Below are 17,050 nucleotides of genomic sequence, written 5' to 3'. Positions count from 1 at the left end.
GAAGCAAATAAAGGTTCATGCCATTTTTAAATTTCTAGACTTGTGTATTCTTCCATTTTAGGTATTAAAGGGTTAAACCTATGAGGTTGGGGCGGGGGCCATATGTATGAAACTTATGAAACTTATATAGCGCTGGACTTACCCTGGGGCATCTCCGCGCTTGCTTAGGGAACCCGTCCTGGTATTCCCCTGTGAGATAACCCTGGAAGGGTATCCACAAGGCGAAAGCCAGGCGTCCCACCCCGAAGGGCCGATGTGGAGATTAAGCAAGCTATTGCCCAGAGTCGCAGTGTGAACCCGTGAGTCGAGAAGGCACCGGAGCGAGAATTATCGAGTCCGTGGGATTATTGAGCCCAAGACCCGCCGAGGCGGGGAATTGAACCCTGGTCCAGGGCCGAAACTCAAGCTCCAGGTCTGCCGCCTCTAACCCCTGAGCCACACTTCTCCACTAGGGGGGCAATCTTATCTGGAGCAGCCCAGCCACCTCCTAAGTAAATACCCTCTAGACAGGGGGACAGGGATGGGGGTGCAACAACTGTTGCAAGAGAGTCAGGCCTCAGTGGGAGGCCAATCGTTTAATTACACAATAACCTATGCAGGCTCTCTTCCCTCCCACCCATTCATGCTGCACACATCACTGTGCCCCTGGCAGCCAACGACCCAGCATGGAGGCCTGGCAGGGGGTGGCTGAGGACAATGAGAGCTTCTGGGAGCAGAGGCCCACTTTCCCCTGTGGCAGGCCTCCACTCCACCAGGCGCCAAAACGGAAACATGCTGCCAATTGCCACGGCATTAAAAAAAACCCTTTATTCTTTTATATTCAATCAATGTAGACACAAACACAGGCACCTTTATGCTGGCAGGCGGCTGTCAAATAGCACTGCGTGAGTTGGTCTTAAACTGTATTTAAATGCTAGACTTTACAAGCAAAGTTGAATGATGTTGCTATGGGTCAATTTAAGAAAAGTCTAATTATGTTGGCCCCAGTAAATTTTAAAGGCAAGATTTGGTTCTCAACCCACAACCCAAGCAGAAAGAGTACCCCGTCTCCCTTCTGAGAATGTATTATCCAAAATAAACATTTAAATGGCCTGCCAGTGTCATCTTGCTTCACCTGCGTACATAAAAATTGATTTGTGAGGCTGCCAAGAAAAAAGCGCAAATGAATGCTGCACGTGGATGGTGGGGTTTTAGGCCTTAATTTTAGGCCCGATTTCGGTAAAACCCAGGCCACATTGAGCAGGTGCCTGTCCAGGAGCTGAGTGAGTGCGCACATAAATATGATTCCTGAACCTGCCGACTTGCCAAGCAGAAAGTGCAACATGAGGGACGCTCAACTTGCTGTGATTCTAGGCAAAACGCTTAATATAAATCTGTAACAAAGCTCATGTAACGCTGATACCCGAGATCCTAGGGGCTAGTCCGTGCTATATAAAACTCTAAATAAAATGTAATAGGCAATTGCTGTAAAAGCTGCCACCTTCCCGGAGTAACATGCATTAGCTGGTAAACATTGCCACCACCGCAGACTAATGTGCATCAGCTGGCTCGACTCTGCCACATCTACACGTCATTTCCAAAAACTGAATATAATTTGGACGGAGATTAACATTTTCAAATGCCCGCTCACAAACATAAACTATTAGTTTTACACACGAAAAATGATGTTACTGGCTGTTTTTTTGACATCGCTTCGTGATTAATCGCAAACAACTTCATACGACTCCTTGAACTTTGGGAATTAAAATGTGACACCAATTTCAGAGTCAACGCCCCATCGTTTCATTCTTTTTAAAGAGAATTTTAGGAATTGAAGAAAATACATACTTAATTTTGCACTTCAAAGGTGCTTAAGATTTCTTTTCTTCTTACTGTAAAGGAAATCCCCAATTCGTGGATGGCGCGAGAAACAGTCCGAGCCTGAGGTCAAGTCTGCGCAGACTCACATCCTCGGCTTCCCCCCTACCACACCCCTTTCCCAACTCGTCACAGGGTGGGTCTCACCACGCCCTGTAATGAGTTGGGAAAGGGCTTGGTGACAGCCTCCACTCCCTGATTGACGTGGAGGGTTAGCGATCCCGGGCTTGGAGATAAAACGCCCGGGGCTAACTCTATCTTCACGCCATCAGGGGGTGGAGACTGGGCTTTGAAGCTCAGTTTGTGCCGAGCTGATGACATCACAGCCTTCAGGGCTGTGAGGGTCTCAGCCGGCAAAACGCTAATGCTTCTGTCAGTCAGTCTCATGTCACGTGATGCTTCCCTCGAAGTCACGGAGTGGGATTGGTGACTGGCCCGGGCTGCTGGGGAAGAGAGTAGCGGTGTGTTAGTTACACAATCAACACTAGAGCCAAAATTAGACTTTGAAAACGTATTTTTTAAAAATGAAATAAATATGATTGAGATCCATTTTGCAACCGGGGCGGAGCCCCGACGCCCGTGGGGAGAAACCGCCGCTGCTCCTACCATTGATCTCCTAGTACCACCTTCGATAGACTTCACCACTGGGGCACTAAAACTCTTCCTCAATGATCTGCAAGTTCTTGAAAAATTAACCTTTTTTCTACACTAGAAACACGTCTGACTGACAGCTGGGCAATTTTTGTATGAGCTTATTTACAACTCCTAGTACCACCTCAATATAACATTGTCAGGTTAGACAGACCAAGGAAAGTGGGAGGAGGTATAGCGTGCATTCACCGGTCCGAGATTAAGGTCAACCAATTCCAATCTGACCCCATTGAATCCTGTGAATACCTTGGTCTTAACATACGATCACTAAATAATCAAAGCTATAACCTGCATGCGTTCTACTACCCACAGGGAGAGAACACTAAGTTCACAGAGCAACTAATAGAGATTATAACTGCCAATTCTAACTCGGATGCCAACAACATATTCCTAGGAGACTTTAACCTCCACTGGGACGACGGCAATGACAAAATGGTGAACTCGATTAAAGACTTCCTCAATGAGCTAAACCTTACGCAAGCATGCACCCAGCCCACTCACTCACAAGGAGCGACTCTTGACTGGATTATTTCAAGAAACAAAGAGACTTCAATCCTTGCTATAGACCCGTGTGATTGGTCTGACCATCACGCCATAACATTCGCGATACTCACAATGAAAAAGGGTAAGACCGTGCAACCCCGCAGGTGCAAAAAACTGATTCGAGACACAAAAGAAGCCAATATTGAATTACTGGTGGACAGATGTGAGAAAGACCTGAAGCCTCGTAACAACAGGCAGAATGTCAATGTCAACGAGCTGACGGATCATTACATAACCTCGATCCGTAATATAGTCAACGACACCTTGCCTCAAAAACTGAAAAATGTCTCAGAAAAACCAAAAAATCCTTGGTTTAATGAATCATTGAACGAAGACAGGCGAAAACTGAGAATGGCTGAAAGGAAACGGAGACAACATCCCTCCTCCCCTGAGCTGAAAGACCTCAGAAAAACGAGAAAACAATATAACAAAAAGATAATCAACACCAAAAAAGAATTTATAAGGGCTGAACTTGACAATGCCACAAACAGACCAAGAAAACTCTTCGAGATCCTAAAACAACAGTCTAATAAACTAGCCAAAACGTCTCAAGAGAGCTCAAAAACTCCCATAAGCTGCGAGGAGTTCTCTTCATTTTTCACGGAAAAAAACAAACTACTAGAAGGTGAGCTCACAAGTGCAGCAGCTAACCTCTTGACCCTTCCCTCACCTACAAATGAGGCCAAGGCGACAACTGAAGGTCCTCATTCAAAAATAAGGCAAATTGGGACACATTTGAACTATATGACCAGGGAAAGATCGCCAAAACGCTAGCAGAACTCAGACCGAACAACCACTATCAAGACCCTCTACCAGCAAAATGTGTAAGAGAAATCAGCCACACCCTAATTCCTATCTGGACTGAGATAATAAATGCTTCACTTGCACAAGGGACCCTCCCTGACTGCCTAAAAACTGGGCAGGTAGTTCCCATCATCAAAAAACCGACAGCGGATGCAACAGACCCGAAGAACTATCGACCAGTGACCAACATCCCTCTACTTGCCAAACTTATTGAGAAATGCGTGCAGGGCCAACTGAGTCAGCACATCGCTAAGTTCTCATTACTAGATGACTGCCAATCAGGCTTCAGAACTGGACATAGTACTGAAACAGCGATCCTGCATATTGTTGATGATGCCTTACAAGCCCTAGACCAAAATCATGCGAGCCTACTGATCCTACTAGACTTATCATCAGCATTTGACACTGTAAATCATGAATTATTGATGACCAGGCTACGTGACAGGATGGGCTTATCTGGAAACGTACTGAATTGGTTTAACTCCTTCCTACAGAACAGGACACAACTATTCCTGGTCAACCAAGTAATCTCCTCCCCGTGCCCTAATGCAATAGGGGTCCCACAAGGCTCAACGTTATCCCCAGATCTATTCAACTTGTATGTTGAACCTCTCACGGAGATTCTTCGTAAATCACAGATCTCCTATCACATGTACGCCGACGACACGCAAATTTATATGCCTGTCGGGATGACATTGACCTAATGAATGAAACATTAAAGCGAGCGTTACAATGGCTAACGGCTAATCATCTAAAACTTAATGCCGACAAAACAAAATTCCTACTAATATCACCTGCAAGGAGTCAACCAGAGGTAAAAGATTGGACTAAATTGGTAACTGCTCTGAACTGTACTCCGACCCTAATTAACTCGGCTAAATCACTAGGAATTACGTTAGACAAGAACCTTGACATGAAAGACCACATCAACACAATGGCCAAGAGCGCCCGTTTCCACCTGAACTATCTAAGAAAACTGAAACCCTTTATCTCAGAAGCAGATCTAAAACTGGCTATCCAATCTCTAGTGATCTCGAGAATTGAATATGGCTGCACCACATTAGCTGGCCTACCAAAAACCTCCACTGCACCACTAAAAGCCTGTCTCAACGCTGCGGCAAGACTCATCACGGGAACGAGGAAATTCGATCACATATCTCCCCACTTAAAGGCACTAAACTGGCTACCCTACGAAGCGAGAATTAAAATGAAGATGGCCTGTATTACCCACAAAGCGGTTCACTACAGCACGCCTAGATATCTAGCCAAGAAAATTAAGCTATCGGGAGGCAACAGACCAACGAGAAGCGCTAAGGAGTTGCTACTACGACCGGCCTTCTTCCGGAAGAAAAAGACCTATGACCGAGCATTCTCCGGAGCCGCCCCCAGAGTCTGGAATTCACTCCCCCCCCAACATCAGGGTGATTCAAAACACTGTAAAATTCAAACGGGAACTTAAGAACCACTTGATGAGTAAATACCCTACATAGAGATATATACCGACCATTAGTATGAACACTCAAGACAAAGAAGATCGGACTCATCATGAATATTCTGAAGATCAATTAGACAATGACAATGAATCGATCAAACAGCGGCTACACACCTTAAGGTCACCTCATATATATGTAATCTCTACACTATATCTCACATTCATAATGATATAATTCTCTACCCTACTTGGTTTATCTATTTAAACCTTCCCACAAGCCATACCTAGCCAACTCTTATTGCTGATTACTCATGGAATTGCACTGATAATACTATGTAACCCTACCTCACCGAACCTGACGATATGACTGTGACACAAGCCAAGCCTATGCACCTCCTATGGCTAATATCACAGGCGTTAGGAATATATTTATTTAATCACCCCTGATAGCATATCGCCTACTACCTCATATATGTGTGTTTATCATAATTTACTACTATAATGACAATCTGTAATTTGTAATCTTTTTTATGTTTCTATGTTAAGCGCTCTGATAATCACGGGACTTGTCCGCGCTATACAAAACTCTATAAATAAATAAATATATATAACAGAAGCATATTCATCCATCACTTCATTTTGACCATCTTCCCCAGATTCTAAGTGCACCATCACAATTTCCAACGGACGACTCTTAAGTATGTTCCTACCTTCTGTTCTGAGATTGTAAAGTAACAATGCCTTCTTTTTCTTTGACATAAGCGATTCACCATCTATTACTTCCAGATACGATTCAAAAGTCTCATGCCACTGCTCCAAACTAATTGAAGGTGTAACAGGGGATGCCAAAAAAGGTGGAGATACTGTGAGGACCCACGCTGCACACACGGTCATTCACCCCTGCACGTTGCACACCGCAGCGCTGCGCAATTAAGGGGACTGACACTTGTAGTTACTGGTCTGGACCGGAAGTCTCGAGCGACCCTGGCCCCTTTATTTATGCTGTTTGGCCACGCCTGGCCCGAGAGTGTAACATTGTTAGTGGGTGCTTCCTGGCTTCACCCGACTGGGTGAACAACTAGTCCGTTACATCCCATCCCAAATTGGTTCATCAAATAACATTTCAAACTATGCATTTAACATACAAAATCAGCTAGTCTCTTGTTAGGCCGAGGGTTCGGCCTGAGAAAGTATGGGTGCCAGCGGTCTTTCCGCTCTTGCCGGGGACTCCTTGCTTCAGGTGATCCTACTGAACATGGAGAAGGAGTTTCATCCGAAACACTCTCCCCTGGGTCAAATTGTGCCTCGTGGACTCTGGTTGTTCTGAGGCCTGCCGGGATCCATCCGACGAAGGAACTCTCTTGAACCATAAATTGTTTTGTGTTATAATTTCTCCGTCCTGTTCCACCACGACGTCAGTGCCGTTGGTCGACTTCACGGTCCACAGACCCAGTTCATAAGGGGTGCAGAACTTTCCTCCACTCCATCGATTTCGTAATACCACCGAACACCCCGGGGTCACTATGCGGACTCGCGCCCTCCGGTGCTGACTTGCTTTGTCATTTGTTTGTCGTCTCCGAGCCTGGCTCTTGCCTCCAGTTGTCGGCCATGGGCAGCAGGTCTCGTCGAGGTCCTGTCAGCATAAGTGAACAGGCGGATCGCAGTGTTGTGCAGTGAGGTGTGCTGCGGTATTCTCTGAGAAACTGTTGCAGATCGACTTCTGGGTCAGTGAATTCGGCCATGGCTATGCGCAAAACTTTGTTGGTGGTGCGCATGAATCGTACAGCTTCACCGTTAGCTTGCGGCCTTTGGGGTGTGATTCGTCTATGTTTAATGCCCAGTCATGTTAGGAAGTTTTTGAACTCATTGCCCTGGAATGGGGGCCCATTGTCCATCTTGATAATGTTTAGCAGGCCAAACAGGGCAAACGATTTCTCTAGCACGGGTTGCAAATTGGAGAGGGCAGGACTTCGACGATCGGATATTTGGTATACCTGTCAATTAGAACGGCTGGGACTCTCCCATCGGGAAAACTCCCAAAACCAAGGCTTACCCAAAAACAAGGAGATGGGGACGGCTCTTCGGAGATCACTCGTGCCGGGGCTTCAGGGTTGCTTGTTAGCTGACAAGCTCTGCAGTTACGCATAGTGGTGTCCACACATTCCTCTAAATTCGAGAGCCATACCTTTTCTCTCATCCTTGACTTCATTCCCCCTACGCCTTGATGGCCTTCGTGGGCGAGGGCTGTTGCTCATTCTTGCAGACTTTGTGGTATGACGATCCGTGAGCCTCTTAGGAAGATCCCATTTTCTGCGGCACTGAGTTCATCTCGAACTTTCCAAAACTTCCCTAGGCGGGTCCTGTCAGGCTCACTCCACCCTTGCGTGTTTCTGAGAAATCCTACCCATGAACTGTTTGTCAGCTCATCAGCCACTCGTTTGAGGATTGTGTCTGTGTCCATGTGTGACTTTATCTCCTCTATCGATAGTGCTAGCGAACACGACCACTGTGATACCATATTGATGAACTCTTACGTTTGTGATTCTTGACCATCATCTGTTTCCGTTGTGGATGGGGGGTGGCGTGACAAAAAGTCAGCAGGGTTTTTGGCGCCTGGACGATATACCAGCTCCATCTGGTAATACTGCATTTGGATTGCCCACCTTTCAATTCTTGGAGGTGGATAAGGAGCAGTCCCTTTGAAGAGCGGGAGGAGAGGCTGGTGGTCGGGAGCTACCCTGAAAGGGTGGCCACTTACATATAAATGAAAATGATTGCATGCCCATTTGATAGCCAATGCTTCCTGTTCTATTTGTGAGTACCGGGTGTCTGTCACTGTGAGTACTTTACTCGCAAAGGCTAACGGGACCCAGTCCCTGGTTCAGTTTCTTGGGTAAGCAGCGCCCCCAGGCCTACCGGGTTGGTGTCCACCAATAGTTCTGTTGAGCTAGTGGTATCAAAGTACGCCATGGTTGTGTTGGTTAGCAATGCTGACTGTACTTGTCTGAATGCCTTGTCCTCTTCTCCAGTCCACCGCCAAGGAGTTTCTTTCTTTGTTAGGTTTCGCAGTGGTTCTGCGATTGTGGCAAGGTTCGGAATGAAACGTCCACAATATGTTGCCATCCCCAGGAACTTTCTCACTTCGGAGGTGTTTGTCGGTGCGGGAGCAAGTTGTACAGCTTGTGACTTTCGGGGGTCTACCTTGATACCTTCTGAGCTAAAGACATACCCGAAGAAGTCGATTGTTTTACGGAAAACTGGCATTTTTCTTTGTGGAGGGTCACGCAGTGTTCTGCCAATCGTTGAAGAGTGGCTCGGAGTCGATGGTGATGTTCTTCAATTGTTGATGAATGGATGAGAGTACTCCCTGAAGCCCTGATAGAATTTCCCTTACTGCACTTTGGAAAATTTCTGCAGCTGAAGATATTCCAAAGTTCAATCTTTTGTAGCGCGAAGTTCAAGGTGCGTGTAGTAATATACCTGCTTTCTTCCGCAAGCGTCAACTGGTGATATCCAGCGTTCAGGTCTAATTTCGAGAACCATTGTGACCCGTTTAGGTCGGCCAGGATATCATCTACCGTTGGTGTTAAGTGTCTTTCTCTTTTTATGTCTTGGTTAGGCATCCTCATGTCAATACAGATCCGGATCTTCCCTGGTTGCTTTGGTTTTTCAGAAATCACCATAGGGGACACTCAGGGCATCGGACCTGTGACCTTTTCCATCACGCCTTGTTGTTCCAGCTTCAGGAGTTCTTGCTCTACTAGTGGCCGGAGATGAAAAGGGATTCACTGGTGCCTTAGTGCAACCGGTTGTACTGCCTTATCGATGTGCAGCCTTTATTGGTGGCTTCTTTATCTTCCGTAGTCCTTTGAATAATTGTGGGAACAAATCTAAAATGTCATCAGTTTGGAGTATTTTCACTGAGTTTGTGAATGCGATAAGGTTGAGGTCTTCTGCGGAGTGGCTCACAACTAATATATCGGCTTCACACACACACGCACACACATATATATATATGTATATAATACACACAGGGTCCTCATTGCGGCTGGAATGAGATGTTGTACATGACATTTGCGGACATATGCACCTGTTTGTCAGTTTGTTTGTTTGTCTATCTGCTCACAATGTGGCATACAATCACCCTGTGAGAATACACGATAACACACGTTTTATTTCACAGATCCGGCATGCATGAATGCACTCACACAACGATACATACAATTGTTTCGTGAGATTTGGATTTGTACAGTGTAATGATTTTATGATCTTTCTTTTCGGTAACACATGATGGCATTTCCATGCAGTATATTGGTGGAGTGTTAATTGTTTTTTGATGCATCTGGTAGAGGACCTTAGCCGATCCACGGCTCTATTTTCTAGTCTGTTTTATGCTTTGAACAGTATGATTAGTGTGTATACCCACTTTCTGTATAGCCTTGCCCATCTGTGGGCTAAACCGCATAACCTATGTAACATCTTCAGGTTGCGCCCACTAACACTCAAAGATGGCGCCCACAGAAACCATAGTGGGGTTGTCCTCTGTCGCTTTCTATGCATCAAATTAGAAACTGCAAATGTTTTACTTAAAGCCACCTAGTAATGAATAACGCTGTTACCACACTGACGAAGGCAGCACGCCGAAACGCGTTTGTGGAGGGTGCCTGCAAGGAACAATAAATCTGCACTTTTCATGAGTAACCCCCGAGTGCTGTCATCTTTTTCGTATCAGAGGAGGATTTGGAGCGTGATATATATATATATATATATATATACATAGAGACATATGTATATATATCTACATGTGTGTGTATACAATTTATATGTATATATACATAGACATATGTATATATATCTATATGTGTGTATACGATTTACCTTAAAGTAAGGTTGCCTTACCTTAACTATATTTATCTGCATGGTAAGGGGATATGCATGGTAAAGGCATATGTGTGATAAAGGCATGCGTTGCAAAAAATGCATGGTAAAGGCATGCGTAGTAATTCCTTGCGTTGAACTGTCATACATCCATTTACATTTGCTTCTACGAGGGGTTTGTAATGTCCTTTTGTTCCCTTGATTATTAACCTTTCATAATGAAATTTTGTTATGAAGTTCAATTCGTCTTTTAGTTTTTGTTGTAAACATACCCTGTATCTGGTCACATGCCAATGCTAATGTAATTTTTGAGAAAAAAAATACATTTTACCATCAAAAAGTGGAAATTATGTCAGATTCACACAAGTTTCTGGTGAACATTAAATTTCACACACTGCTATTCTTCTTGTTTACAGAGTAACACATATTACCATGAACTCTCGTCCTTTTGGAAGAAGTGAAGAACTACATACCCATCTCCAAAGTCCCAGGCATAAGAGAAGGAAGCAGACTTCAGGTAACTGCTGGGGTCATAAAGAAGGAAGTCTATCTGAATCAGCTCTCCTGTAGCTAGGTGGAATCCGTGCCGGGTGAATACATTCTTTTCTTGTATGATCTTGAGTTCCCCCAATAAAGAGTCTGCAGACAAAATTATATCGATATTGATGTGGACAAAACTGAAATAGAGCGTGCCAAATTGTGTGCATTAATATATATTCTTGTATGATACATGCAACACATTTGCAAACATACTGCAATGAGAATTTTTTAATAAATGTTTTATTGATGCATACTGATAAATAAAACAGTGTGCTCAAATTATCCTGTATAAGAGCAATAAAGCACACCTCTGTGTTTCCCCGAGCGCTGTCTCAAATAAAGCTGCCTAGAGCCAGCCCAGGCACACTTGCGCTATATTGCATGGGTGTCTGTGCGCAAAAGTGGTTGTTTATGTTCAGGAAGTAACACCTTCCTGCACATAAACCAACTTTAAAGGCAATTTTCTCTTTCTATGTGTGCTGCAGAATTCAACATACATGGAAAGAGCAAAATATGAGGAGAAATTAATCATTTCTCCTTGTATCGCCAGTCTAAGACCAGTTATTCCCTGGTCTTAGTTTTGGCACTGCCCCAGCCTTGTAAATATGGGGCAGCATCAAAAAGAAAAGGGCGTTGCAGTGGAACACCAACTGCAGCACTCATTGCACCCTTTTTGTATGTGCTAAGTGAAGTGTGAAAGGGGTCCTTATATACAAGGCGGTGTTAAGCCATGTTAAGTGGCCTACAATGCTTTGTAAATAAGGAAAAGGGGATATCGTCACCAGAACGTCACTCAGAACATCCCTAAAAGTGACGTTCTGGGGGTGATTTCCCCTTGCACATACGCCCCATTGAGCCAGCCTTTCCCACACTGTTGTCCGGCTCTTGCATCCATTTTTTTCGAAAGGTCCACTCACCGTTTAGAATAGGCCACCCTTGTGCCTTCTCACTCGTCTAGAACGAAGTATTACAGATGTTAAAAAAATGATTGAACTCTTATGTTCTCTTAACACATTCGTTGGTTTACCTCTGCTGTAGAATGGGAATGCAAAAGATGTAATGTGAAATTCTGCAAGTTTGCTCATTTTCTCTGTGACATTTCAATTTTGCCCAGCACTGCGTATTTTGCTCAAATCAAAGATGCCATCCTCTCCTAAATAAAACACTGAGACATGGTTTGTCTTTGGAACTGGTGAGCATAAAAATGGTGTGAAAAGAGTTTTAGGCATAGTTTACGTAAACAATTGTAATAAAAAAGAGTCAATGAAAATGATGCAGTACCACCTGTAGCATTTTCATTCTGTACCCGAATTTCACCCTCTATTTTTCCTTTTTGGCAACAGTTTTTATTGTTCTTCAAACTGCAAAGGTGGTGCTCCACATAAACACCTTTTCTTGTACTCTAAGGGAAGAGGCCATAAGATGGTCTCTGCACCATATATTCTACATGGGCATTCCAATGTAATCCTCTCTGCACAATTCATGATTGGCTGCAGCATTTTTACAGTTTTTTTGGGTGAACATCTATACCTAGGTGAGATAAGTATAGATTCCATTGTAAATGAAGTCCAGATGTTTGGCACAAATGCAAGTCTCATTGTCTAGTATTATTGTTTGCATGTATTATGTGTTTGAAAGCAGTATAACATCACATGTGCAGTGACTGAATCTCATGGTTGCTATTCATAAACATTTGCATTTGCAAAAATGATGGTTGCTAGATGGAAGATGAATGAAGTACACAAAGAACAACCCTAGCCTCCACTTCATCTCCCACTGTTGTTCTTTGTTTTCAAGTGATGTTTGGATGAAACACAAAATTATCCACCAGAGCAGCCCCGGCAATGTATGGTGTTCTTCAGAACATGGAAAGTAAACCCAGCTCTGCTTTCTGAAAGGACCTTTGCAGCATCCTTTTTGAGGTGGTAAATTAAGAACCAGCATGATCATCTAAACCCTTTGAATGTGAAATTGACACTAACTCTGAATGACTTTGCAACTTGCTCAATAGTCCTATTTTCAATACTGACGCTGGAGATTCCCTCCTGCTTTGTGAACACCTCTTGTGCCCAGAGCTGCATAGATGTTGCAACTGTTGGTGCTTCCAGAAGGTGGAACTGAGTGATCCTAGTTTCCTCCTACAGAGGACTAAGTCAAAAGGTCCTATTGAAGTACTGTTGGCCCGGTCTGCTATGTCTGCTAATCCTGCCTGTATAGAAATCCACTGACATCCAAATGTTCAGCTATCCTTTTCCAGAGAGCAAGAAAGGGCTGACCAAGACATCAATTGCTTCAAATGAAGATCACCTTAGTAGTGTATTTGCCTGGCAAGTGTGCTTTCTCACTGCTGTCAATTGCTGTTTTTGTTCTTTAACCCTCCCTGTAGGTTTTGTGGTGCCCCAACATTTAGCTGCCTGGTTGGATTGAGAGAATCTTTCCATCAATCACTGTGAGTCACACAGGTTTCTTATCCCTCCATCATCAAGGTTATTCTCCCCATGTGCAAAAAAACACCAGTAGCTGTGTGCTTTGTGGCAAACATAAAGACAAACCTAATGAAACCCATATGGCATAGATCTGACTAGGATAGTGAAGATTCTAAAATGCAAAAAGTCCTGTCTTCATCAGGGGTAAAAAGAGGAATAACGAGATATAGCTGTTTTAGTCAAGTCACGCCAGGCCACCTTGCGTGGCCCTGAGTGGCTTGATAAATCCAGAGAAACGCAAAGAATTGCAAATCTCTGTGTTGTGTTTTTCTGCGTTTTGTGCAAGTGATCCTTTTTTACATAAATGTAACCTTATAATAACATAGAAAAGTGCCTCACAGCAACATAGAAAATGCCTATTAAAACATGGCTAGAAAATGTGCTTTCATTAAATGGGCAAAAAGTTAAAATGCTGTTTATTTCTGCAGAAAGCTCCCATTTCTACCTCCCTTTCGCTGCTAGTTCTTCATTCTTTCTAACCCCTAAAAAATAAATTGCATTTTGTAAAATTATGATTTAATTTTATAACTGAACTGTAGAACTTGACATCTTTGTGACATGTGTGGTTTGCTGTAAAATGTATTTGTTTCCTTCGTTACACAAATTCTATGATCTAACCATGACTTGCTAGACATTAATGTTTCATTTCATTGAACAGACCATTGATAGAAAAAGAAACTGAACAGAGTAGGCTTGCAAAAGGTACTCATAAGAAACTAACTAGATGTATCTTTTTGTAATATGCTCTAGCCACATTCAAATAACTACATATCGAGATGGACGTTTACCGTGTGATTTGAAGAAGGCGACAGACCATCAGAAGATCCATTTTTGTTGGCTGTAGATGACATAACCACGTTTTTGCACCATGTTTTGTGCTTTCTATACATTATCTGTTCCTAGCTAGAGAGTTAAGGCATTCTATGCACCCCTACCGTGTCTCTAAGTAATTTACTGTGCTAACCTGAATGGCCATAAGCTACTGCGTACGTAATTTCTTTGCTTTCCTTATGATTTGTGAAGAGACTTTCAATCTTATGCCGATATTAGCTACCGCTGTGATTAATTCCTTTACCTGTTTTAACGGTTGCTACTGCAGCTGTTAGGGAACACAGCTGCATTTCCAGAACTACTCTTTATGGGGAGTTAGACCTTTTTCATAGTTTTTAGACTTTTGCTCTAAAATTGTACATGCTCTTTTCCAAAAGGAACTCTTTATGGGTTCTTACGATGATAGATTAGGTATTTTAGATTAGGATAGGGACTAACTCTTTATTGAACAAACTGGTATTTTGTTTGCTTGTTCCAAACACATTTTTTCGAAATGTATGTCAATTAATTTATTTGACCAATCTGATTAAAAAGACAACAATACAGACTAATCTCTTAAAGAGAAAAATAACTTTTAAAATGTCACCAAACCTCTCATTATTCACTGAACATCTAATGTTAAAAACAATGTTTAGTTTAGAGATGTGTTTGGGTTGTGCTCCATTCTAATACAGTGGTAAAGATTCATCAACTCAAAGAGGTGTGGAAATGGGATTGGGAATATGTAAAAACTGCTACAGATCCTCAGGGGAGGCGTAACAATGTTTTCGTCTTTCTATGTGTGATGCATTCTGCAGCACACATAGAAAGAGCAAAATACCTCGGGCATTGGTTTTGTGGAGAACGGTGTCCCTTCCTGCACAAAAACAATCCTTCTAATAACGTAGGCACCTTTGCACTATGGAATGTGCCGTATTATGTTAAATATGGTGCATTCCTGCCCTTTCTTTGTCAAGCAGCGCAGTAAGGTGGCTTGCTGGGCTGTGTGACTTGATGATAAATTTGTCCCAGAGACCAATCACACGTACTTTTGGCAGTGGTGCAGTACAAGGTAGGGATTGCCCAGAAGTTCATCTAGAGCACAGAGGCGTCAGAAAATATGAGAAGGTAGTCCCATTATTCTTTGGCTACAGGAAAACATATGCAAAATCCATATGATACGTCAAAAAGTGAACTGCTGTGAGCCAAAAGACTAGGGCAATCAAAAATAGCACAATGTTTGCTCCCAAAACATTGACCACTGAGGACTTCAGCATTTGATTATTTTGCTACAAAATCTATTGCAATTCCTTGCACACAGTCTGTTGTAATTGCAATAGAATTCGGCTAGTAAGCCTTCATCCTCAGTTGAAAGAGCATTTCACAACAGTGGCCCCTGAACACACAATTATCAAAAATATCGTCAACCAAATGGTCATTTATTCACAAGAGCAAATATAAACACCAGCATGCAACCATGAAGTGGTTGAAACAAACATGGTTGGTGCTCTCTCAACATCAGTGATATACACATGTGACAAATAATGATGAACGGTCAGTATCTAAAAAGCAGGAATAGCACTGCCCATTATCAATAAATCTGTAATATAGGAAAGGGTTTATAAGTCATGTTGACATTACATCCCCTGTCGGATGGCGGTTTCATCATCAGGACTCTGTTATGTACAGCTGACCCAGAGATTCATAAAGACAGTAGGGCTTATGTATGTACTGAAGAAATATGAGATGAACCTGAAGAAATATGCGATGGACCAAAAACCCAGAAATTGTACTCCTCTTATCAATGCAGGATTCTAATTTCAGAAGTATGGGGTCAAGCACTTAACCACTTCCATGCTAATGACAAGGTCAACTCGTCATGGGTTTTACCTGCCCTGTGCTTATGACGAGTTGACCTTGTCATGAACAATGATAAATCTGGGACTGCAGCACCCAGCGGGAAAACCCCTTAGCAGCCAAGGTGTTAATAAGAAAATCCCAAAATGGATGTGGTACATAGGGAGCATCCCGATGGCCAAAGAAAACCAAGGAGAAGTGAATGCAGCTTTCTCCTTCTGAGCCGTTGGTTTGCTTTCATCGTATGCGCCTACTCTCACATAACAGCTTTCCTTCCTTGGTCCGCCGGGACACTGTTATTATCAGTAGTGGCTGCTCCTATGAAGCAGCAGTGAGGTAGGGAGGGGGAAGGGGGTAAGGTGGTTTAAAACACACACAAAAAACACTTAACTGTCGGCCGGCCGGCTGGCTGGATATCTCCTCTCTTCCGTCCTCTAGTTCTCTTCCTGGCTTCTGTGTGAGCAGGAGGCAACCAGGCTCCCCTGAATCAATCACAACCCTGCAATGCAGCGTTGTGATTGGTCTGAGTGCCATGGTTCGAAGGTCAGACAGGGAATGGGTGCCAGGGCATGTTCTCCAGACAGGCTGTAATGCAGCCTGGGTGGAGAACATGCAAAGTGTGCATGACTGTTTGGCCGGCCCTAGACGGCTGGCCAAACAGTCATGGGCACTTAAAGAGTGCCACCACTCCTCCCCCCTGAGCTGCCTAGCCCAGCCCTGCCCCGCTCCACAAAGCTACCTCAGCAAGGAAAAATAACATGATAATAACCTTGAGTTAATATCATTTTAGCAGAAGAGCTGCCCCTGATTATTATATTGAGCCCCTCCATGCAGGGCTGCTTTCACTTCTCTGCTTTTCTTCCTGCTTTTCATTTATTTTATTTTCCACATAAAAACACTCCAAATGTAGACGTTTGTTTCTGGGAAAAAGAAGCAATGACCTTAACTAAAAGGGGGGTTTCTTCCTGTGCATGATGACCATTGTTTGTTTTCTCTTCCTCATTTTCAACTAGGCAGAGATAACCAGAGATTGCAGCACTGTGGTGTCAAGGGTTTCTAACAATGGAGCAGGCTGAAGCTATGACATCAGAATCCCTATATAAGCTAGCTCAAACTAAGGGGTCTATTAGGATGGCGGGCACACTTTCATCCTCCCGCCACCCTAGCTGTCCTGGGACCCGGCCACCAGGTG

At 43.5% G+C, this 17,050-nt stretch overlaps 1 protein-coding gene across 1 annotated transcript in view; it reads right to left on the bottom strand.

Annotated features, from left to right (window-relative positions):
- Window positions 1–17,050, bottom strand: part of TMEM130 (transmembrane protein 130) — a 236,468-nt gene that overhangs the window by 204,325 nt on the left and 15,093 nt on the right. The window contains exon 3 of the mRNA XM_086942397.1: window positions 10,639–10,804. Coding sequence (XP_086798523.1) covers window positions 10,639–10,804 — 166 coding nt within the window. The remainder of the gene's footprint in view (window positions 1–10,638; window positions 10,805–17,050) is intronic.

This window comes from Lissotriton vulgaris, chromosome 10 (genome assembly GCF_964263255.1).
Source record: "Lissotriton vulgaris chromosome 10, aLisVul1.2, whole genome shotgun sequence".
NCBI classification, from domain to species: domain Eukaryota; kingdom Metazoa; phylum Chordata; class Amphibia; order Caudata; family Salamandridae; genus Lissotriton; species Lissotriton vulgaris.
This window is presented reverse-complemented; position numbering and strand designations above follow the sequence as displayed.